General features: G+C 43.1%; 1 protein-coding gene across 3 annotated transcripts in view; it reads left to right on the top strand.

Moving 5' to 3' along the window:
* Nucleotides 1-13,551: 13,551 nt before the first annotated feature.
* The window catches only part of STOX2 (storkhead box 2), a 36,145-nt gene continuing 30,434 nt past the window's right edge, over nucleotides 13,552-19,262 (top strand). For 2 of the 3 annotated variants that reach the window (XR_001360117.1, XM_005883862.2), the window contains exons 1-2: nucleotides 13,557-13,897; nucleotides 13,994-14,113. Coding sequence is in view for 2 of the 3 variants with exons in the window: in XM_005883862.2 (XP_005883924.1) it covers nucleotides 14,089-14,113 (25 nt within the window). In the remaining variant the exon portion in view is untranslated. Of the gene's footprint in view, nucleotides 13,898-13,993; nucleotides 14,114-19,262 lie in introns of all 3 variants that reach the window. The other variant, XM_014531411.1, reaches the window with a different exon arrangement.

The following is a 19,262-nucleotide window of genomic DNA, read 5'->3' as shown; positions in this document are numbered from 1 at the left end:
GGGGCCTCAGATGGACCATCAAATGGCACACACACGGGACAGCTCTAGAGAGCGTTGCAAAGGCTTTGAGCACCGTGACATTCACATCACACCTGATGGAAGGCGATTTGGCAACTGCAGCCTGAACTTAACCAAATTGATCGCCTCCTTCAAAAGAAAAAAAGAAAGCCAACGTTTTCCTTAGGATCTAAAACCTCAGATTTTTATAACATCATAATCAACATTATACAAAATTACTCAGCATATACTAGTAAAGACCCAGGATAATCTCAATTTGTATAGGAAAGGACAACCAGCAGTTAACAATGCTGAGGTGTCACGTGTTAGAATTATTAGACAAACCCTTTAAATCAGCTATTATAATATGGCCCAAGAAGTGTGCTCAAACACTAGTGACAAGAGTGGGAAAGTAGAGTGGAAAGGAATAGAAGATAATATAATGTAGAACCACGTGGGGATTTTAGAACTGAAATATATAATATAAAAATATATGGATGTGCTCAATAACAGAAGGGAGAGAAATGAAGAGTCTGTGGACTTGAAGGCAGATTAATAGAAGTTATCCAGTCTCAACAATAGAGAATAAAAGATTGAAAAAAACTAAACAGAGCCTCAGGGTATATGGGCCAATACCAAAGATATCTAACATTTGTGTCATCAAAACTCTGGTGTGATTTGAAAAAGTATGAAGAAATAATGCCTAAAACTTCCTAAATGTAGTAAAAGATGTAAACTTCCAGATCCAAGAAGCCCAACAAATCCTAAACAAGATAATAAAGACATCCATACTCAGACACATCATAAACTGCTGAAAACTAAAAGGAGAGAAATCCTGAAAGCAGCCAGAGAAAAATGACATATAACATACAGTAGAAGAGCAAGTTGAATGACTGAGTTTTAATTGAAAACCACAAAAATGACATATAACATACAGTAGAAGAGCAAGTTGAGTGACTGAAGAGTTTTAATTGAAAACCAGTATGAAGTGGAACAATATTTTGAAAGTATCTAGTGAACATATCTTTCAGATAAGAAGGTGAAATAATGTCATTTTCAGATAAAATAAAACAAAAATTGTTGACTGCCAGAAGTTCTACTCTAAAATAAATGCTGATAGACAAAACAACCAGAGGAAAAGAAAAGCAAGAGTGGTAAATATTTAGATAAATATTTAGATAAATATAGATTATACATCATGCTTGTAAAATGATGGAAAACAAATATAACATAATGGAGTTTCAGTGTATATAGATGTAATACATATGACTACTATACGATAAAGAGAGGAGGGCAAAGGGGCCAATATTGTGTAATGTTTGTCACTTGAGGTAGTAAAATGTTAATTCTAAGTAGATTGAAAATTTAAGTATGAATACCGAAATGCTTAAAACAACATCTAAAAACACTATACAAAGAAATATGTTAAAAGCTCAATAGAGCAATAAAAATTGAATACTAAAAAATATCCAGTTAATCCAAGTGAAAGTAGGAAAAGGAAAACAGGAACAAAATGATGGTAGAAACATTAAAAAAATAATAAAATCGTAGATTTAAAGCCCAACATTTAAAAACTATATTGACTATAAGTTATCTAAACATACCAAAAAACAATTATCAGAATGGATTTTTTAAAATGACAAAAGGATATGTTGTCTACAAATAATACATTTTAAATATGATGAAATAAATAGGCTATAGGTATAAAAGGTAAAAAGATATACCACGCCAACACTAATTAAAAGAAAGCTTGAGGGGCCATGTCAATGTCAGAAAAGGTAGTCTTCCGAGAAAGAAAAGCTACCAGGGACAAAGAGGATCATTAATAAAATAAATGGATAAGTTCACTAAGATGACATTAAAAAAATGTATGTACCTCTTACACTGTATACAAAAATCAACTCAAAATGGAATTAAAGATGTAAACCTAAGACCCAAAACTATAAAACTCTTAGAAGAAAATGTAGACAGAAAGCTTCATGATGCTGGTCTTGGCAATGATTTCAATGGTTGTCACTGGGTATGACACCAAAAGTACAGGCAACAATAGCAAAATTAAACAAGCAGGACTACATCAAACTAAAAAGCTTTTGCACAGCAAAGGAAACAACATATAGAATGGGAGCGGATATTGTAAACCATATATCTGGTAAAAGGTTAATTTCTAAAGCATACAAGGAATTCCTATAACTCAATAGCAAAAATACAATAAAACAAAACCTCCAAAACTAATAACCTGATTAAAAAATGGGCTGGTGTGAATAGAGACTTCTCCAAAGAAGATAGACAAATGGCCAATAGGTATATGCAAAGATGCTCAACATCTCTAATCATCAAGGAAATGCAAATGAAAATCACAATGAGATAACGCCTCATACCTGTTAGGATAGCTATTACCAATAAATAAATAAATAAATAAATAAATAAATAAATAAATAAGAAAGGAAAAGGTGACAAGTGTTGGCAAGGATGTGGAGAATTGGAAACTGTAGTGCACTGTTGGTGGGAATGCAAAATGGTGCAGCTGCTATGGGAAACAGTATAAAGATTTCTCAAAATATTAAAATAGAGCCACTATATGGCAGAAATCCCACTTCTGAGAATTTTCCAAACGAATTGGAAGCAGGATCTTGAAGAGATATCGGCACTCCCATGTTCCTTGCAGTGCTGTTCACAATAGTCCCTGATGTATGAATGGATAAAGAAAATACGGTATATACAGACAACGAAGTATATGGAGCCTTATAAAAGAAAGAAATCTTGCAATATGCAACAATGTGAATGAGTCTTGAGGATATTCTGCTAAGTAAAATAAGCCAGTGACACAAGGAGGAATACTGCAGGATTCCACCTATGAGATATGTAAAAGGTCAGACTCATAGAGGCAAAGAAGAGGATGGTGGTTGCCAAGGGTTGTGGGGAGGGGAAATCAGTTGCTAATCAACAAGCATAAACTTTCAGTCATACAAGATGAGTAAGTTCTCGAGCTCTGATATACAACATTGTACCTGTGGATAACAATACTCTATTAATTCTACACTTAAAAGTCTGTTAAGAGGATAGACCTCATGTTAAGTGTTCTTATAAAAATAACTAGAGGCCCGATGCATTAAATTCGTGCAAGAGTAGACCTTCCTTCCCCCGGCTACCGGCACCGGCTTCCCTCTGGCACTTGGGACCTGGGCTTCCCTCCTGCCCTGGGCTTCCCTCGCAACGCCCTTCCCTCTGGCACCTGGGACCTGGGCTTCCCTCCTGCCCCGGGCTTCCCTCGCAACGCTGGCTTCGTCCAGAAGGACATCCAATCTAATTAGCATATTACGCTTTTATTATTATAGATTATTTTCAAAAAAGAGTATAATAGTATTAAAAGTGTATGTGCTTAACAACAAAGCTTCAAAGTATGAGGCAAAATAGAACTGAAAGGAGAAATGGGTGATTATAGTTGGGGACTTCAACAAGTCTTAGAAAGTGATAAAACAAATAGGTAGAAAACCATAAAAATATGGAAAAACTGAACAACATTCTCAACCAACTAAATCCAATTGACCTTTTATTTTTAAAGTTTTAAACAATGTATTATTATTTAAATTTATTGGGGTGATATTGGTCACCAAGATCATATAGTATACATTGACCTTTATAAAATATTCATCCTCAAAAGAGCAGAATATACAGTTCTTTTAAGTCCTCAGAGAACATTCACAAAGATAGATGAGCTATTGAGACATATAACAAACCTAAAAGCAGTTAAAAGAATTGAAATAATTCAAAGTATGTTATCTTACCACAATGGAATTTAACTGGAAGTCAACAACAGAAAGATAACAGATAAATCCCCAAATACTAGGAAATTACACAACATGCTTCTAAGTAATCCATGGATCAAAGAGGAAGTCTCAGGGAAAGTAGAAAGTATTTTGAGATGAACAGAAATGAAAATAGAACATACCACAATTCATATGAAGCAGACAAAGCCGCTTAAAGAGAAATATATAGATTAAATGCTTATGTTAGGGAAGAAGAAAGAGATCTGTAGTGAACAGTCTAAGCCTTCACCCAAAGAAACTAAAAAAAGAAGAGCAAAATAAACCCAAAGCAAGCAGAAGGAAAGAAATAATGAGTACATATCAATGAATTTGAAAACAAAATTAATGGAGAAAACCAATGAAGTTAAAAGCTGATCCTTTAAAAAGTCAGAAAATTCATACAAGGGAATAAGAAATAAAAATTAGGAATATTAGGTGTGAAAGAGGGCATATCACTACAGACTCCACAGACATTGAAAATGTAATAAGCGAATGCCACAAACAGCTCTATGCACATAAATTCAACAATTTAGATGAAATGGACCAAATCCTAGAAAGAACATCCTATCAAAACTCCTCAAGAAGCAATAGATTACCTGAAGAGTCCTATATCTTTTAAACACATTTAACTTATAGTTAAAATTTTTTACCCCAAGAAACCCAAACCCCCAAATTCCAGGTTTAGATAGTTTCACTGAAGAATTCTACCAGATGTTTAGAAAGAAATACCACCAATTCGACATGATCTTTTCTAGAAACTAGAAGAGGAGGCAACACTTCCCAACTCATTTTATGAAACGAGCATTATTCTTATGTCCAAACAAGACAGATAGTACAATAAAAACAAGACAAACTACAGACCAAAGTTCCTCATAAACATAGATGCAAAAATCTCCCCAAAAATATTAGCAAATTGAATCCAGCAATATATAAAAAAATAATAAACCATGATCAAGTGGGGATTAGGCCTGGAATGCAAAGCTAATTCAGCATTTGAAAATCAATCGATGTAATCCACCGTATTAACACTCTACAGAAGAAAAATCAGAGGATAATATCAATTGATTCAGAAAAAGTAATGATAAAATTCAACATACATTTATAATAATAATAATAATAAAACCTCTTTATCCAGGAATAGAAGACCACTCCCTTGTAGGGCAAAGAACATCTACAAAACTCTGCAGCTAGCATCACACTTAATAAGACTGAATACTCTCTCCTTGATTAGGAACAAGGCGAGGACATCCACTTCTACCATTCCTATTCAACCTCATATTGAAATTCCCTAAAAAAGAACTAAAAGACTTACAAATTGGAATAAGCTGTCCCTATTTGTAGACAACGTGGTTGACTACATAGAGAATCCCAAGAGATAAACCAAAAAAGCTCCCAGAATTACATTGGTGGTTGAATTGCAAAATCGTACAGCCAGTCTGGACAGGGGTTTGGTGGTCTCTTATAAAACATAAACCCACCCTGGCCATACGACCCCGAAATCCTGCTCCAAGAGTGTGCCCCACGATGGATTTCAGTAGCATTGTGCTCAGTGGAAGCAGCTAGTCTCCAAAGGTTAAGTACTGTCTAATTCTATTTCTATGACATTCTGGAGAAGACAGAACAACAGGGACAAGGAACACATCGGTTGTTTCCAGGGATTAGGGGCAAGTAAGGAGCACCATAGGGTTTTGGGGGCGATGGAACTGTCCTGACTCCATCCTGATTGGATGGCGGTCGCACAAATCTACCTATGTGTTAAAACGCATAGAACTTGTACATCAAGAAAGGCCTTTGCTTACTGATTCACTAGGTCGGTTCTGTCCAGTAGAACTTTCGGAGGGGATGGAAATGTCCTATACAGGGTGGGGCAAAAGTAGGTTTACAGTCGTAAGTGAAACAGTTTATTCTTGTATGATTATTTGTTAATTATTGTATTTTTCACATGAGCAACTGCAAACCTACTTTTGCCCCACCTTGTAAATGCTGTGCCCAATATGGTGAATACTAGCCCATGTAGCTATTGGCGAATACTATATGTAGCTATTGTTGAGTATCTATATGTGCTGTGCCCAATATGGTAAACACCCAGGTAGCCACTGAGCACTTGAAATAGAGGAACTAAATTTTTAATTTGGTTTAGTGATTCAAGTTAAGTAGCCATGCGTGGCTAATAGCTAGTGTATTGGACAGAGCAAACACAGGTGGTTGCATAATCATTGTGATCCTACACAGCAAAGAAAGTTCATTTTTCATCCATTCATAATAGACAAAAGAGAATACGACTGGTTTGTATGTTTTAACATCAGGATATTATGATCCCCACCCCCTAGTTTTATGAACACTTTATTAATAAGATGATCTAACTTCCATGAGATGATGTGTGGCGATGACGCTGAGGATTGGCCTAACGTCAGCTGAAGAAGTTAGTGGATGAGTAGAAGTTGGTGATAAGGAATGTGTAGAGGAAATTAAAGCCCAAATCATGTGGTTTTTGTCGTCGACAATTATTTGACCATTTTAAGTGCTGAAACCACTGTTTCCACCCATTCTTTTGGGTACTGAAAATACAGCCTGAATCCTGTTCACTTGCTTGTCAGTGGAAATGGAAACAGAGTAGACACGAGGAGTCAGTCTAGGGCAGTGGTCGGCAAACCGCGGCTCGCGAGCCACATGCAGCTCTTTGGCCCCTTGAGTGTGGCTCTTCCACAAAATACCACGTGCAGGCTTTTTTTAGAGTTGGAAGGGGTCGACCTCAGCGAACGTACCTCAATCAGAGTGAGGACATTTTTAGTAAAGGCCAGCTTAGGAGTTCCCTAATTAAGTTAATAACAATGTACCTACCTATATAGTTTAAGTTTAAAAAATTTGGCTCTCAAAAGAAATTTCAATCGTTGTACTGTTGATATTTGACTCTGTTGACTAATGAGTTTGCCAACCACTGGTCTAGGGCAAGCATGTCAAACTCAAGGGCTACCATGGGCCAAATAAACGAGGCCTGTGGCCCATGGGCCTCGAGTTTGACATGCTTGGTCTAGGCCCCTAGACTCTAGAGCAGTGGTTCTCAACCTTGGCTGTACATTAGAATCACCTGGGAATCTTTTTAAAATCCTGATTTCTGGGCCTCATCCTCTGGAAATTCTGTTTCTTTGTTATGGGGTGGGGCCACAACATTTTCCCATGCTTTCCCATAGTTTCCTTACAGTTTAATAGCAAAACTTCACATTTAAAAATCTGTCTTTTTAGCTGAAAACTCACAGGTTCTCAAGTTTTACTCACTTTACTTTCATCATTTTGTTCCTTGTCTTCTGTGGACATTGATTAGAAGAACGAAGGGTAGAAAAATGGTTTATACCGTAGTGAATGCCGTGTAGAAGAGTGGACATCTGCCTGCTTAATTGATAATATCTGACCCGAAGTGCATCCAGAGAAGCATTAGAGTTTAATTTTCTTCTAGTAAGTTCTACAAGGTCTGGTGGAGCAATAGAACCATGTCTTCCCTGAGAATCAGGACACCTGGGTGCTGGTTCTGGCTCTAGGACCAGTTCTTGCAACCTTGGGCAAGTCAGCTTCCCCATTGGACCCTAGGCTTACCCTCAGTCAAATCATAATATACTAGACTAGAGGCCTGATGCACGAAATTCGTGCAAGGGGCTCGGCCCTCGCAGCCCAGCTGCCTTGCAGCCCCACCCACTGGTTGTTCCGCCATCCAGTCTAATTAGCATATTAGCTCTTTATTATATAGGATGACTTTCAGTATCTGCTGCAGCTCTAAAATGTCATTATTCTGTGTTCCCAGTCCTCTGAGGATTGATCTGATCCGGAGACTTTTGAGAATTTTAGTAACACAGAACCGCCTGTTCTTCACTCTGTATTCCTCCAGGTGCTCTCTGATACTTGTAGGGAAACCAAGTGTAGTTGGTCTTTACCTACTTAGTTTCCTGGTCTGTACCTGTTGCGTCTAATTCAACTTTAATTGCAATGATTTCTTCCTCCGTAACAGAAATGCACTTAACTGAGTAAATCCTGGCCTATAAAGGCCTTGGAAACTAGAACTTTCTGTTTTTTCTAAAACCACTTTCGTTGATTTTTTAACGTGTGCCTTTTTATCAGCTTGCATGCAACCAGGAAAGTCTGATCTGTTATTGGTGCCCAGGGTTCTGTTCAGAGGATTTCTCCTCTCTTTATTCCTCACCTTGAACTACTCTTCTACCCCGGGCACGACTCTGAATGCCAGGCGCTCCCCACGGCACGGATAGTCTTGGGGTAGATGATGGGCAAGTACTTCTGGGAGTGAATTTCTGCTGGCATCCTAATATTTCATGCTGGGAATTTTGGACAGTTCCCCTGTGAAACAGAAACGCGCTTCCTCCCTCTGCTCCTCTCTGCTCCTGGTTGAAGCGCTCTCCGCATCTTGTTTAGGGTCTTGCAACAGGCTCTTTCCTTGTCCGAATAGCTATCTTCTCTCTTTGGATACATCCTGTACCCCGTTGCCAGAGTAACCTAAGCTTTCCGCCTCAGTAGCATCACCCCCTGTAAAAACCCTGAATGCCTTTCTCCTGCAATCTCACCTTCAACATCTTAAGTCAGCCTGACCGGCACTTTACCTGTCTCCTTCATATGTCCTGCCATGCTAGCCAAGCTCGGTGGCCACCGGCCATTCTCCAGGACGCCTGAACTCTGTAACCCGCGTGGTCTCTGTGCACACTGCTTCGCTCCCTGGACAGACACCCCTGACTTTTCTCTCCCTCCCCTTTACTCATTCACCTTTGGAGCCCACCTCCGCTGCCATGTCCTTGCTGAAGCGCTGGCCATTCCTCTCCACGTTTCCTCACCATCTCTCTCTTCTATGAGAAATCACCACCTTTTTTTATGTTGTTGTTGTTGTTCTGATGGAACTCCTTCCCTGAATGAGTCAGAGTGACTCAGATATTGATGCAAAACTGAGGCTAGATGCTGTAACTGCCTCATCTTTATCTTCACCTCAGCTACAAGCAGAGTGTCTTACACGTTGTCGTTAGAACGTGTTTGTTGACTTGAACTACATTGAATTAGGGTAGTTTAGTTGATAATACTGCACCAGATTAGGATTTTTTTCCTCTGGTATTGGTACATTTTTTGCAAAGGGGAGAGAGACTTGGCATCGCAGACTTCGGCCTGGTGATGGGGGTAGGCAGAGGAGTCCCTGGGGGAAGCAACATCTGAGCATACGGTCAACATGAGCTGCCCTGAGCTTAGAAATGCTAGTTTGTTGAGAACTCGGGGTTCATGTAGGGGTAATGCTTCTTAGGGAGGAGACTTACTAACGGCTATAACTAATGCCAAGTGAAGTTCATGGTAAATATAAGGTGGGTCATTTTCTTACCCAGTAAAGACTGTTCTTCATCTGCTGTTAGGCCACCCTTCTTGCCTCCTCTCCCTCAACTTCCCAGTAGGAACCTCAGCCTCAGGCAGACCCACCTCATGTTTCCTCACCTCCTTCCCATCAATATCCTCATACCTTGGTTCATTGGTTTCTTTGTCCAGGTCATCCATCCATCCATTCATTCATTCATTCGGTACATATTTATTTAGTACCTCCAGGTGACGAGGCACTTTTCAGGAATACATCTGTAAACACAAAGCACACGGAAATCCCTCCCTTCATGGAGCGCACGTGCTAACCAGCGCCGCCCGTTCTCTTTTCTCTCATCTCTCCAGGTCCTAGGTCATTGTTTCAGCCCAGGTTCATATATATATATACACATTGATTGGTTGATTTCAGAGAGGAAGGGGAAGGGAGAGAGATAGAAACATCACTAATGAGAGAGAATCATTGATTGGCTGCATCCTGCATGCTCCCTACTGGGGATCGAACCCGCAACTGGGGCATATGCCCTTGACTGGAATCGAACCCAGGATCCTTCAGTCCGCAGGCCAACGCAAACCAGCTAGGGCTCAGCCCAGGTTCTTTCTCCTGAGTTCTTAGGTGTGCCTATCACCTCTTCTCCCTTTCGACAAACACTGTCTTGTATTCTTTGCACTTTTTATGTGTGAGTATCTTATCTCCTCAGTTGCATTATCAGCTTCATGAAAGGAGAGACCATGTCATCGGTTCATGAAAAAGTTTGCACGTACCAGTAGACATGCTCCTCATTGTCTAAACTGTCTCACACATGTGCAGTTAAGCACCCAGTGAATATTTTTAATTGATTCAAGGGTATCCGTTGCTCCCTACTTTATCAGGTACAGTAGCTCTAAGATTAGTGCTACCGCATTGCTCCCCAAAACAGTTTTTTAAGAGCCTGGATGGTGGTGTCACTGTGTAGCGCTACTATTTGATCTTCTGCCCAGGGACCAGCCCAGTGCCAGGCACAGCCTCTGCCCACACCTCCCCGACAGAGCACAGCACCTCTGCGATGTGCTGTATGAGGTCTGTAAATCGTTACTGCAACTCTGACGCTGTTATTAAAAGGAGCATGAGGCACCAGGGCGAGGAGGAGGGCTGCTGATTGTGTCTGTAGTTGATTCTCGAGCTTATCTCTCCATCACAGGCTGCGATCTAAAACATCAGAGTGTCTTTCCTGCCTTTATTTCGGTGTTGAGGCTGATAGGTGTCCATTCATAAAACCCATCTCGCTGTTGGGAGGACCACACCATGAGCTTATGGTTATGGTTTTGCCCAATCAATTACACTCATTTGACTGGTCATGTAGTAGGAGTCTGTGGATTGAGGCTGGAGGTCAGTCCGTCGGGCGTTGTGGACCCGGGCAAACACGGCCACAAGGGGAACAGAGCCCGTGAACCTGACCTCATTGGCCTTACGTGCTAACAAGGCGAATGGGATTCCATTTAAATTTAAAAATTGAGCTATGGGTTTTTTTTAAAATTGTTTCTCCTGGTTATTTTATTATAGGAGTCGAGAGGCAGTATGTGTGGTGGTTAAAATCACAGACTCTGGGGCCTCCTGCCCCAGATTCAAATCCTGCCTCAGCCACCTGCCAGCTGTGGGAGCTGAGGAAGGCGGTTCATCTCTTTTTAAAATGGGGAGAATAATGGTTCTTAGCGTATTGGGTCCTTGTAAAATTTAGATGACTTTCTGCATATGGGCATAGTAGGCCTATAAGTAGATGGAAGCATACATGTTTGGATATTAGAAAGTTTGGATACACTTTTCTTTGTATTTTTCCATCCCTTTTCTTTGGGTATTTGGGTGTTTTTTTCTTTATTCACTTGTTTAATCTTTCCTATATCATAGAGGAAACCTGAGTTCTTGGCGACCAAGAAGTGCTCCCCCACAGGCTCTCACATTGCCAGACCAAAGATACCTGTTTAGATGTTCATTTTGATCCGCCTGTTATATAGCGGCATCACTGCATTCTTCAGGTGTGTGTGTTAGGCATGCTTTCTGACCCGATGGCCATCACACTATGCCTGACAGGAATGGGCCGAGTGAGGTGGATTTAGGTGGATTTATAACTAACGACACACCCAACTCACAGACAGTTGAGTAAAGCTGAGATGCCCGGGTAGGAGGCCCAGGTGCTGGGCCACCGGCTCCGTCTACGGAACGGATGGGGACCTAGGTGGCAGAGCAAGTGAGAGACAATCACACATTGGAAGGGAACATCAAGAACAAACCATCTATATAATAAAAACGCAGTGGTCATAACACTATAACGACCAAAGACCGGTCACCAGGAGGCTGCGCGCGGGTGGGCGGGGCTTCGCGATTTTGCGATTTCACGCACTGGGCTTTCTGATAAAACATACAAGGCATCATGGAGGACGTTTTTCTTCTTAAGTGCCTAAGTGGGACCTGAGTTAATAGTTCATGTGAAGAAATCTGACACAACAGCCAATAACCTGCCGGCGTCTTAGACCAGGTGGCTATAGAGTCCAGAACCAGGGAGGGGAATAGGGCCACGGGTGGGACTCAGCTGGAGTATACCCGCTTCTTCCTACAAACATTGGAAGAGGGAAATTGATAATGCCAGAGGGGGAGCCGTCCATGGAGACGATGGGGGCAGAGGGTCTGAACGTGTCAGAGGGCTGCAGGAGCTGACGAAGCTTTATTGAATAATGCTGGGACCAAACGTACCACTTGATCGACGAGTGAGCATAGAGAGTGCATGCTTCGTTCTACATGTCCCAGAGTGTGCGAAACTAGAAGAGGTGACTTGGGACATAGGGACTGGGATGTTATTGGTAGATAGGGGGTGAGTTATCAGGCAGAGGGCATTACACATTTTCTCAGCTTCCCAAGGGGGGGTGGGGCTCACTGGGTAGGGTTACACAAGAGATGTGCACTGGCTCGGGGGAGACCGGGGCTCGTGGGAGGAGGTGCCGGGAGACAGGCTACGCCCCAGGAGTTCGGAGAGGATCTGATCCTGGTGGGGTTTTAGCCTGGGGGAGGTTTGGGCGAGTCTTCCCGAGGAGTCTGTTATATTTTTGCTCTTCCCAGCTCGGATTCCGCCCCCCACTTTGTTTTCATCGTAACTTAGCTATGTGTCCGTGAGGCTGTGGGAGAACTGGCTGTACGAATATCATCTGCTCCCCAAATCTGTTCAGTTTCTGGGGGTGGGTTAATTTGCCGGCATCTCTCTGGTTCCTGAATGGAGACCGTGAGAGGTGCCGGCTTCAGTGTTGTTTTGCTTGGGGGAGTGTGGGCAGTGTGATTGCTGATACAACAGAACTCATTTCTGTCTGGATTACTCTTTTCCTCTCGGACTCCATTTTTCTCTGGTTTTGATGTGATTGCTAGCATCTCTATCACTCTCTCCTCTCCCCCACTCCCCGCCTCCTCCCGAGATGTTTGTGTTATTTCTTGTCCTCCGAATGGAGGCAGATCGTGTTCTCTATGGTTCCGCCAAAATAAGTTCCTCCATGTGTCTGTGTGTCTAAGTGTGTGTGTGTGTGTAAATACAATATGTACACGTGCATATGCGGGGGTTACTCAGCGTGGAGCGAGTAGTGAGTGGGGTACAAGCAGTGCAGCGAAGTGACGTTTTTTTCAGATGTGTGATGGATTTTATTTTATTTTTTTTGCCTTACTGATCTCAGACGTAGACATTTTTTTAAGGCAGATGAAGCAGCGATGTAAAAAAATCCTATGAATCACACCACCGTGGATTTCAGTTGTGTTGTGAGCTCAGGAGAGCCTCACGCTGAGAGCAAGTCCCTGACACAGTGACCTCATTCCCAGCGCTGCCTTCCCGGCGGCTGCTGCGGCCTCTGCTGCGAGGCTGCCGGCTGGGCCGCCGCCGTGAGACCCAGGCTTACAAGGACTTGCACGCAACTGGAATTTATGGCAAAGGGCTCGCTGCAGCTAAACTTTGATCCAGGGCACAGTAGAATGGCCTGGCACACACAGGAGGGAGATCCGTCCTTCATGACAATGAAAAGCCAGCCGAGAGAGAGAGAGAGAGAGAGAGAGAGAGAGAGAGAAGAGAGAGAGAGAGAGAGAGAGAGAGAGAATGTGTCAGGTTTATAATTACAGACTGGTAAGTATATGACGCTAGATCAATTTTAATGTGTGTGTTTTTCTTTAAGCATCCGGAGGTATGTGCCCTTTTTCCTGTTTTAATGATTAAAAAAAAAAAGAGTTGGTGCTAATGCATGCGAGGCGTCCTGGGCCCCTTGGAGAGGAGGACGTGCCCCCGCAGCCTGGCCTGGGGTCCTTCCCCAGCCCGCGTCCCCGCAGCGCACAGACAAAGGAGCCTGCACACACCAGGGCTGGAGCTTTTCTCGGAGCGATGACTCATTCCAGCTCACAAAGGATTCTGGGCAGGGTAGCGAGGAGTCAGGTTGGCTGATCCATCCCTATGACTTCACTTTGCAGAGAACGAGGCGGAAGAGGAGTGACACTGCAGATTCCCGAGGCCCTGCAGTGGGATGCTGGCTCGGTGCTCGTGGCTGTGACCCGTGGCACAGGCTCGGGGCAGCCTCCCGCCGTGCCAGGCAAATAGGATAAAAGGACAGAGGATCCCCCCCTAACATTGTCACCAGCCACGTCCATGGGCAAGGCCTTGGTCAGGTGCTTTTGAACTGAACTGGTGCCCGTATCTCGAGCCCTGACTTTTGAGAAGAGCCGCGCGTTGTAAAGTAGACCCTCGCAGGTAAAGTACCGCTCCCCGCCGTGCCCTCGGCCGCCCGGCTGAAATGCTCATTTCGGAGGTTGTGACTCGCAAGTTTACTCTTTCTTCTTATTCCAGATTCTAGGATGTCCCGTTTCTGTCACTGGCTCCTCCTTGCGCCTGGACGCAAACCCCTAGCATGCGCCAGGCTTTAGCGCCAACGCTGCCGGGGGATGGAGCCAGTCCAGAAAGGGCCAGGTAGGTCGCCCCCGCTTTTCCTTCCAGAGTGGTTGTGTGCGTAGAAATACGGTCAAATGCCTGCCGCCCCTACGCTGAGGGTGCACTGTCCTCTGGGAAGCGGTCTCGGTCTCGCTGTTGCAGTCTCCGCAGCCTCAGTCTCGAGCCATCCGGATGCCCGATGCCCGATGCCCCCGGAGGCTGCCCTCCAGGGCCGACCTCGCCGGCGTGGTGTTTCCAGGGCATCAGTCAGAACTGGGAAGCCAGGCAGCACCAGGATATTCACACGGGAAATAATTAAACTGCTTCAGATTCCCATCGGCCGAAATATCTCTTCACTCCTCTGATGGAGGCCTTCAGGAAATATTATTTGAAATGTTTTCTTCTCCATTAATCTGGCCTCTGAAATGTGAGGCGTGAGTTGGCCTGTTAACCTACTCACATACTGAAGTATTATACTGAGATCCAAGAGAGCCTGGTTTATCTGCTCGAGATGGTTTGGACCTCACTCGCATCTCACGGAGGCTGCTGCTACCCAGTAGGGGAGGAGGCGAACTTCATCCGATTACGGCAGGGCTGTTTTCTTACAACAGCCATGGGCTTTTCACACAAAGGCTTTTTTATTTAAAACAATTTTTTTCAAATAGTGAGACGCTGAAGTTGGGTCCTCAAAAGCAGATGACAGGCCCCGCTGCCAGAGTGAAACTCGGCACGTCTAGAAGCATGGTTTTACCACCCCATCAAGTTTATAGCTTTGGCACTTTTTTTATTAAAGACGTTTCTGAGATCGTTAAATCCCTTCTGTAATTTGTAATAATAATGAGAAGGTTGGAAAATAAGGCAAGCTGTATATTGGCTGGGCTCCTTGAACATCGCTCTCCTCTTTGCTCTCATGTCCATCCCATAACTCACCCTCTCCCGGGAGGCAGGGAAGCACCGTCCTCCCTCATGGTCCATGACAGCTCTTCTTCGGGTAGCACTTGTGTGCATCTTCGAAGCATGCTGAGGATGTTGGATGTTTCAAAGGATGTTTGGTCAGGAAAATTACAAGCATAATATGTTGAGAATATCCTATATAATAAAAGGCTAATATGCAAATCGACCGAATGGCAGAATGACCAGTCGCTATGATGCGCACTGACCACCAGGGGACAGACTCTCAATGCAGGAGCTGCCCCCTGGTGGTCAGTGTGCTCCCACAGGGGGAGTGCCACTCAGCCAGAAGTCTGGGGCTCCTGGACTGCAAGAGGGTGCAGGCTGGGCTGAGGGACACCCCCCCCCAACGAGTGCACATATTTTGTGCACCGGGCCTCTAGTGACTATATAATGACCCTACACTCATCGATTCTACTCATAATCGTATGCTCTGCCCCCCGAAAGGGCCTTGCCACCTGCGAGAGGCATGGTAAGGGAAAGTGTGTTTTCTTTAGAACAACTTTAAAAAAATTATCATAATAGACCGTCTCTTTCACACAGAGCTCTCCTTAGTTACTCAAACTGGAAGCCTTTTTTCAGTCTTCTCATGGCATTCATTTCTCTCTCTCTTTGTGTGTGTGTGTGTGTGTATGTACATATATATTTATTTCCCCAAAAATGTATATACACTGTAACAGCTGATAGCTCAATTTTGAAAATTAAATGTATTTTAATAAACACTGCCTTTATAATTATTCAAAGTGTGTGTATACATTTTGGAGACCATATATATGTAGTTATATATTAATAAATTTATATGACAATTGATTTACTGGTCATTCATGTCTGTTCTTGTTATATATCTTCTAAGGGTGTTTTAAACAGTCACTGGAACACGTTACAATTGCTTGTATTCTCACACATTTATATCCTGTTTCCCCACCTCCGTGGTAAGCTCATTGAAGGCAGGGATCAAGATTTATGCTTTTGTCTACAATTCATGTCTCCCGGAGTTCCCTACACAGGGAAACCACTCGGTAACTAGTTGATTACGTTTGAAACGTGTTCATTTGTCACAGAGGGTGGGAATGGTCTGTTTCGTGCACGTGGAGAATCTTGGAGGGGTGGAGTCGTGCTGAGGCCGGCCTCAGGGTCTCTGCATGTCACTGTAGGAAGGGGGCTTGTTCTTCCTGAGACGGGGCTGCGGACAGTGCCTCACCCTGCTCGTTGAGGATTGTTATTTTAACAACAATGTAGAGGTGAGCCCTTACCTGTGGACATTGATTATGGTTTCCTTAATTAGGAAGAAGAATATCACTGGACGAGCCACCCTGAAGTAAGGAGTATGCAGAACTCTGAAAGTTTGTGTGGGAGATTTTTTTTTAATCCTACAAGACATTTTGCTTAGAAGAGAGAACCAAAATGACTATTAGCATCTCAGGTGGCTTCCGAAATGACTTGATTCCTAGTGCATTGATCTTTAGTACTTACGTAAATGCTGAGTTCCCTTTTTCCATTTTTAAGTAAAAGATTGGCCCAGCCAAAATTTTGAAAGAGACCAATTTTCTTTGATAATTTTTTATATTCTTATAACTCCTTATTCATATTTTCCCCCATCCCATAGTGCTCTTCTCTCTCTGAAGTCCCTATGCAATGAATGTTTCTCATTTGCTTTAAGACCATTTTCTCCCAACCCAGTAATACATCCCAAATGCTGTATGTTTATATCTATTATAAATATTAACTTTCCTGCCTCCCAGTCAAAATATTCCATTCGCTCGGTGCACATGCTCGCAGATAAGAATCAAGAGGTGAGCAATCTGACTAAACGAATTAATTCTAGTGTAAGAAAGACCGTTGCCCCTTAGCCTTCCCACAGATGTCTCTGGTTTGTGTGTGTGTGTGTGTGTGTGTGTGTGTGTGTGTGTGTGTGTGTTTTTAAAAAAAACACAGGGTGTTGTTTTTTTTTAGGACCAGATGATTTCCCTCTTGGTAGAAATTCAAACACCATACAAGAGCATATTGAATAAATTCAGATGGGCTTGGGGAAGACAGTTTTAATACTAACTACCACTTACGAAATATTTATTAGGTCTCAGGGACCGTGTAGGCATTCACAGCCATTATGTCACTGAATCCCCTCAATGACTCTCTGAAGTAAACATCACTGTGTATACTTTATAACAGAAGAAAAAGAAGAAATCAAGACTCAAAAAATTCATTTGCCATCACTCACACAGCTACTGAGGAGCAGAGGTGGGCTCTGAACCTAAGGTTTCGATGACAAAGTTCCTGGCCTCTGCCGCAGTCTCGTGATGGCGAATTTTGGAGAGAAAAGTTACTTCTTGGTACAGTGAGTTGGGAGTTTTCCCTGTACTCGTTCATCCCTGTACGCACTATGCAGTTCTTTCATAAAACCCCCATGGCCGTCGGAAGGGCTGGCCGGGTGTTCAACTGTTGGGGCGTCGGCAGCAGCCATTCAGTATAATTTTGTTGTAATTTGGGAACCATCAACATACACATATCCGAACTGTATTTAATTAGGCCTTCTTGTTCTATTCCAATTGTATTTTACAGAAATCAGTCACAGTAATATTGTGATTCCTAAACTGATGAGGCAAAGGGCACAGTTCTGAGAAACAGGCATGGTGATTCTAACTTATAAAGAGGGGACAAGGATGACCCTGGATTCGAGACGGATTTGTTCATAGCGTCGAGAAATCCCATCCGTGGGAATCGGAGCATCTCATGTCGCTGGTGTTAGGCTGGGGTCTGCTATACAGTGGAGGTGGAGAAGAAGTAAAATAGGAACCGAGGTCCCATTCTCCATGGTGTCCTCTCAATAAAGTAAAGGAAGACACTGTCTTCCACAGGAGCTCGTTAGCCAGTGCTTTACAGAATGGCATGGCATCTGAGAGATCTTGTTCAATGTTGTCCGCAAGGACTGGGATTTCATCATGACTTCATCCTTGGTGGTAAATGGGTTTAACTTAGTCCTGGATGCAGGACCAGAGAGTGAGGTGGAAGCTGGTGATGGGAAACATCTTGGTAGTTAGCAAGGTCTTACCTTGCCTTGTCTATATATGTAGTACCTGTTTATTCAACAAACCTGAGTGCCTGCTCTGTGTCTAGTACTCTGCTAGGTTTTATTCCATGGTGCCAGGCACACGCTACACTCAGGTTGTAATGTGGAACCTTAGCAAAGGTTTGAAGCATGTAACCTTTTTTTTTTTTTTAATCCTCAGCCGAGGATATGTTTTTATTGAATTTAGAGAGGACGGGAGAGAGAGAGAAGAAAATTGATGTGAGAGGGAAACATCAATCAGTTGCCACCCATATGTGTCCTGACCAGGGATTGAACCCTCAACCTAGGTATGTGCCCTGACGGGGAATCCACCCTGCAACCTTTGGTGCATGGGACGATGCTCCAGCCAACGGAGCCACCCGGCAAGGGCTGAAGCATGTCGCCTTTAAGCTACAAATCTATTGCAGTAGCAGATGGTCCCAAAGTGTTAGCTGTTCATTAGAGAAGATGTCAGTTATCATCCTAGTGAGTCGGCTACGAGGCCTCACCCACCACTGTCCACTGACTGCCTTTCCTCCCTGATCCTCCACTTCTTCTGGCTTGTCTGTCTCTGCTTATTAACGAAAACTTGTAGACTGGGGAAGATGAGGGTCTCTCTTGTAAACCATTGATTTGTCATTTCACCTGGCTGCATTAGACACCTCTCTGCATTAGACAGAAAGGTTTGGGTGATGTGGTAGACATAACCCATTTGCGTGTATGTGTGTGTGGGGGGGGGGGGGGGGGGGGGGGGGGGGCGGGCGCGGTGCGCACACCCATGCATGCCACCTCGCTGGCTCTTGTTTAAACCTACTGTCATTAGAAGTTTCTTAGTATGTCAGAGCTAACAATGGCCACCATTGGCTTATTATTAACAAGAACTTCGTATGTACATTGTCCTTTGAATTAAAATAATTTATTCAAATAATAGCTTAGGAATGGGACCTTCTTTAAGAGACCCATCAAATGTTGAAATACAACATTCACAAACTTCAGAGAAGCCCTTACAGAATATCTAAATGTTCTGAAATTCCTTTTCACGCCAACTTTCCCTCCATCGACTGTTGCAATGAGGGCTCGGCCTTAGATTTCTGAAATCGGTGGCCTTTAAACCAAACGTACCATAAATTGATACAAAGCGCCTTCTTTCAATGGCGGTTTTCTTTGAAATTCCAAATACAAACATTAGAA

Source organism: Myotis brandtii, unplaced genomic scaffold, assembly GCF_000412655.1.
Source record: "Myotis brandtii unplaced genomic scaffold, ASM41265v1 scaffold802, whole genome shotgun sequence".
NCBI classification, from domain to species: Eukaryota; Metazoa; Chordata; class Mammalia; order Chiroptera; family Vespertilionidae; genus Myotis; species Myotis brandtii.
The sequence above is the reverse complement of the archived record's forward strand: the minus strand, read 5'-3'. Positions and strand labels throughout refer to the sequence as shown.